Consider the following 6,000-nt stretch of genomic DNA (forward strand, 5'->3'; position numbering starts at 1 on the left):
CTGTGTTATGCTTTTGACCCTGGGCTTGCTGATCACAGTGATGAAAGCAGATGTCATCAAGAGTGTGGTTGTCATCCACCCAAGTGACCCTGGGGCCCCACTTACTGTAGCCCATCAGGATGAGTGCTCCTATGAGCATGATCAGAGTCTGCAGGGCATCTGTGTAGATCACAGCGGCCAGGCCACCTGAGGGTAGGGGTGGGGATAAGCACGAGGTGAGCGTCAGGTATGGTGGTAGAGAGGAGTTACCCTGGGGAGCAACAGAACCTGCAATTTCAAGACCTGCCTGAGGAGACTTCTTAGTGTCGTGTGCAAAGATGGCCACAGTGTCTCCTTCCTGAGCGCCTGCCCATTTGGCAGTGTGGCTTTGCTGTTCCTTCCATGTTGAGGTGAAGCTGATTTCTCTACCTCTTAATGAGAGTCTTGGCCAAATGGGTTACTTTGATCTGCAGATTAGGGCGGGAGTGATATTGTGCAGCTCAGAGCCTAGGCCTCAAGGCCCCGGAAGCCTCTGCTCTTGTTCTCTTGTTGCCCTGAGACCTCCATGCCGGAGAAGCCCACCCTTGCCTACCTGAGGGTGATGCCTCACACAGGGGAAGCCCAGCTGAGAGCCCACGCCAACCACCAACCGCATGAGGGAGGCCACCTTGCCCCAGCCAGCTATTCCAGATGTCATCGACCTCCCCTTCTGAGCCAGGTGAGACCAGCTGATCATGACCATATAATGGCAGCAGGTCCATCAGCATCTGGACAGGGTGATCTTCCCAGTCTCTTCCCTGTACCATACTTCCCGCTTCCTTCTTCCCAAAGGGGAAAGAGATGCTTCTCTCATGTGAGCACGTTTATTCGTGGGCAGTGCCAGTGTGCAGAAAGTGTGCACGGAGCTGTAGTGTTCCACTCTGATTCCTCTCTCCTTGCCAGCATGAACAGGGTCCCCGTCACAAACATGGAGAGAGATCCGGCCTCCATTCTGGCCCTGACCCTCTGAGGCAATAATCCAGCCTGAGATTCTGCCACTAGAAGCTGGCATCGTTCCTATACTGATGATTACTGAGCAGTTACCACGTGCCAGGCCCTGGGTGCAGTGTCTTCTTCAATCCTTCCCCAAATCTCTCGTGAGCACCCTGCCAAGCTCTTTGTGGAAGGGACAGAGAGGCAAACAAACCAGCATGTCCCTTGTCTTGAGAGAGATCAGCGTAATGGGGACACAGACTCCCCAAACAAGGAAATGCCAAGATAAACTGACTTTGGCCGCTAGCCTTTCTCTTTCCTGGGGCTCCCGGCACATGGCCTCCATGAGCGTGGAACCCCCTGAGATCCTTCAGGGGCCTCTGCATACGTTCGATTTGGTTGCTTTTCCACTTAGAGCCGCCAGTGGAGATGCACGGCACTTAGAATAAAACCCAGGTGCATTTTGTCTCCTGCGATGTGCCAATGGCTGGCCTTTTGCACATCATTAGGGATGCTGTTCCACACAGGGTCGGGGGTACATCCCTCTCTGGTTTGTGGGCATGGCCCCCCAGAGCCGAGCAGGATGCACTTGAACAACCATTTCCTCGCTCAGCCTCAGCCACACTGACCACCCCTTTGTTCCCCAAGCAAGCATGTTCTCGTCCTAAGAGTCTTTACATGTGACCATCCCTCTGCCTGGACTTCTCTTCCCCTGAGCTTCTCTTGAGAGCTTCCTTCATACCATTTAAATGTGGTTCAAGAAGGCCTTAGAAAGGCCTTCCCTGAACATTCTTTGTGGGAAAACAACAACAACAACAACAAACCTCCTTATCCCATCACTCCCCATCTCATCCTGCTTAAACTCCCTTCAGCACACTTACCAGATTATAATATGTCCTGATATTATTTCTTGGTTGTCATGCTCTGTTGTCTGTCTCCCCATCCCCATTAGAATATAAGGTCCTTTTGGGTAAAGAATTTGTCTGTTTTTCTTACTGCTGTGCCCCATTTCCTAGCACGATGTCTTGCACATGCTAGGTAATATATAGGTATATTTGTAGAATGAATTATATTACACCAAGAGGGGGCAGAGCGGGATGAAGCTGGAGCAGAATGTGAAGATAAGAAGGCAAATATTCCAAACCAAATACTTGTCTGGGGCCTAGTAGAGGCTGGTCTCTCTCCTATGATGCTGCTCTGATGGGGAAAGAGGAGACCACCGAACCTCAGCCTCCAGAATTAGGGTCACTTCCCAACTAGCTTTCCAGAGTGTGTGTGGAGAAACATGCTCAGCTCTGACAGTTCTCAATAAATAGTTTTTCAATAAATAAATAGGAAATAGCTTGATACAGTTTTGGTGTGTTTTTAAATCCTCTTTCTAAAAGGGAACCCTCTTCCTTTGGACAACGGCCAAGAGAAATCATCTCATCTGGGGTCGTGGAGTGAGGTGTAATGAATGAATGGTTTTAACACATGGGAACATCAGAAGATGAGCCAGGAAAAGACAGGGGACAGGCCACAGGCTCTCAAGCATCACCCCTTACTCAGACACACCTGCAACAGTGTACAGAGCTGTAATGGCGAGCAGCCCGACTATAGCCAGGTAGAGATCGAGGTGCAGAGACTGCTGTATAAAGATGGCGCCTGCATACATGTCCACCTGGGGAGACATGAAATTGATGGATGAATGAATGGAGGGACATTTTCAGCACAGGCTCCCCTAAGCCTGGATTCTGGCAAATACAGAAGAGTTCTCTACTGCTTCAGCCACCTCTTCCCAGATCGGGGGTCTCAAACTGGAGCCATGTGGGCCATTACATTTGACACCCATTCACCAGGCTAATACAACAACCTCCTCAGTGGTCTTCCTGCTTCTACTCTTGGTTCCACTCTCCATCCTCAACACCGCAACCTTATCAAATATTGCCATGATCATGTCATCCTTCTCCTGCCCATTAATATTCTCCAGTGGCTCTGCCCCCATGAACCCCAAACTTATATCTACATAAAAACATTAAAATTGCATTTCAGGCTTCATGGTCTGCTTGCCCCTTGACCTCATTTCCCTCATTCTCTTCACGTTCCCTGCTTCCCTTAACAAGCCCTGTCTATCCATCCAGAATGCCAGGCCCCCTTTCCCTAGCTGGTAATCATCCTTGGTCGTAACTTCCCTTGTGAAGGCTTCCTAAGTCTGTAGCTTCCCACCAGGCTGAGAGGGGAGTTCTGAACGAATGTTGTCATCTAACGTCTATCTTTCAAGCCTGCAGCTGGCACAGAATCAATTATTGTTGTCTGGATTGAATGGAATTCCTCTGCACTGCACCCACTCCCACTCTCCGCACCTGGGGTAGGCTCTCCCCAGTCCCAGCTGTAAGCAGAGACAGCATCAGCATGAGTCAGGTCTGCTCTTGGCCTTTCTTGAAATCTGCCCATCCAGCCAAAGGCCAGGGTGGGGCAGTCTCCATGGGCCTCCACACACCTGATGAATACCTGATGACTGCCTGATCCCGGGAGGAAGAGAACAGCTCCCCACCGAGGTTTGGCAGGGCTCTCAGAGCCCTGTTCTTCAACCTTCACCATCCTGATATGTTGCCAGAGCTCTGGCAGGAGTAGAAAGAGGTGTCCCTCCCTCCAACTTTTCTCCCAACTTCCTCTCCCAGAGCTTACCCTCTTCCCTGACCCCTCTCATTCTCCAAGCGCCCTGAAGCCCGCCCAAGGAGAGGACATGCATGGGCAGGACACACTACCAATGGCTGTATTCCATTTTCTCACCATGCTCTAGGGACGCGGCCAGGCTGGGTCCCCACCTTACCGAGATCTTGGTGAAGATGTAGATGAACAGGTAAAGCACAGCCAGGATGATGGGGATCCTGTTGCCGCCAAAGCGTTTCCTTAGGTATTCTGGCATCGTGGTGACCTGGAGGCCAGAGTTGAGCTGTTACCACCCACCTGATTTGGGGCACATGGCCTCCTGGCACTGCCCCTTCCCTCTCCCCTCCCCCGTTCCTCGCCCAACTCAGCAGCACTGATGGTCTTCTTAATCATAGACTTAGGAGAGAAGAAGAAAATGGGGTTAGGAGGGTGGCTCACTAGTTAAGTGTCTGCCTTCGGCTCAGGTCAGGATCCCAGGGTCCTGGGATCGAGTCCCAAGTCAGGCTCCCTGCTCAGGGGGGAATCTGCTTCTCCCTCTCCCCCTGCTTGTGCTCACTCTCTCTCTCTCCAATAAATAAAATCTTAAAAAAAAAAAAAAAAGGAGGAGAAATTGGGGGCAGAGGGATGGGGTGTGGAGGAATTGAGGTTCTGTGCAGGGGGATATCTATCACTCCCATCCCAATTGTATTACCCATTACTCACTGTTTTTATGTCTTAAAATGACTTTTATTTGACAGGGCGAACGAGTGAGTTAGTCAGTTTAATGGATTGAGCTCCCACATTTTCCTATTAGAAGCAACCACAGCTACCATTTCAAGTCTCCCTGCCTCCTCTCAACTCCAGCCCCCGAATTCCTTCCTCCCTCTCAGCAGATGACATTACCTTTCCTTGCCAGAGAAAGTGGCCGAGAATGTCTGGCTGCCCTACCTGGGAAATAACCTGCATCTCCACCGATCTTTACCCCTTTCCAGAGGAGCTGTTAATACATAATTATTGCTGCTTCGGTCCCAGCCCAGTGTTGGTATACCCCAGATATTTTGCCCACATGGGAGCAAGTCCCAGTTGGAGGTGGGAGCCCCCTGCCAGCCACCCACTAAGGCCCTGCTTATCTTACTCAGACTCCGTATTATCTCCAAGGTTATTCATCCATGTACCCTTGCCCTTTACACAGGATCACACTACATTTGGTACAACGTAATTTTTCAAATGATTCCTTTTATCATTCAGCAGGTCTCCCTACTTGTGTATTTCTTTAACTGCCTCAATAAAAAGTGAAAATCAGTTCTTGCATCATTAAAACCACGATGGGACAGTATGATCTTGCCTGTGTGGTAGGATCCCTAAAACAGAAGGAAGTCGAGGCAGGAGGACTGACGCAAAGCTGTTGGATCAGAAACAATTTTTTAAACTACTTTTTCCAAAAAGTCTTAAAGCACCGTCGTTTGGGAACAAAAATGTTGATGTTTCACATCCACCAGAAACAACTCTGTTTGTATAGTTTTCTATGCAAAGGAAGAAAAGCAGTAACCTGTTATGGATTAAGTTTTAAGACACTGTGAGTCTTGTGTCTGTGTCTTGGCATTGAGAAAAAAAAAAGTGTTTTTGAGCCCCTGTTGCTTCCAGCCTCTGAAAAGCCTGTGTGCATCTCCCTCAGGGGGCAGCAGGTAGGAGCTGCTAAGGACAGGGCTCCCCGCTCTCACCTGGGCAGCGACCCTCACCATGTGGGGAGTTTCCAGGGACTGGCTAACGGATGTCCTCAGGGGGGAGGGAGGGAACCCAAGGGTGACCCTCCCAAAGGCTCTTCCCATCCCAGAGCACCCCAACTCACCTGACCAGCGATGTAGATGGGCAGGAAGATCCAGGCCAACATCAACACAGAGAACAGGCCCTGCCCGAGAAAACAGAGTCAGGCACATCGAGGTGCTGGTTTGGATTTCCCTCTGCACTTGGCGGTCACCTGGCCTGGCTCCGTCTCGGGTTCAGTAGCTCATCCTCCCTGGGCCATCGTATTTCCGTGTTGAAATGGGAGAAGCGGAGGAAGGAGGGAGCACGGAAATAGCAGCTTTTCCTGTGACTCCTCATGCAGTGTCCCCCGAAACCTCGTGTCATTCCCCCGCCACCCAGGGGTGGCCCTCCCTCGTTGATCCAGGATGGGCTTGCTAAGTGAATCCTATCATAGGGTACTGTGCGTAGGGTACTAAGTCGGCAGCACAAAACGAGTACTGTAAAAATGTTAGTCACTGGGGCGCCTGAGTGGCTCAGTGGGTTAAAGCCTCTGCCTTCAGCTCAGGTCATGATCTCAGGGTCCTGGGATCGAGCCCCGCATCGGGCTCTTTGCTCAGCAGGGAGCCTGCTTTCCTTCCTCTCTCTGCCTGCCTCTCTGCCTACTTGTGATCT

The 6,000-nt window shown here is 50.8% G+C and overlaps 1 protein-coding gene across 5 annotated transcripts in view; it reads right to left on the bottom strand.

The window, feature by feature from the left end:
- The window catches only part of SLC5A11 (solute carrier family 5 member 11), a 42,278-nt gene that overhangs the window by 20,870 nt on the left and 15,408 nt on the right, over positions 1-6,000 (bottom strand). For all 5 annotated transcript variants that reach the window (XM_059415162.1, XM_059415163.1, XM_059415161.1 and 2 more), the window contains 4 exons: positions 5,432-5,491; positions 3,764-3,868; positions 2,506-2,611; positions 106-186 (listed from right to left, as the gene is read on the bottom strand). In XM_059415162.1, the coding sequence (XP_059271145.1) occupies positions 106-186; positions 2,506-2,611; positions 3,764-3,868; positions 5,432-5,491 (352 nt within the window). The remainder of the gene's footprint in view (positions 1-105; positions 187-2,505; positions 2,612-3,763; positions 3,869-5,431; positions 5,492-6,000) is intronic.

The sequence above is a fragment of the Mustela nigripes genome, chromosome 11 (assembly GCF_022355385.1).
Source record: "Mustela nigripes isolate SB6536 chromosome 11, MUSNIG.SB6536, whole genome shotgun sequence".
Lineage (NCBI taxonomy): Eukaryota > Metazoa > Chordata > Mammalia > Carnivora > Mustelidae > Mustela > Mustela nigripes.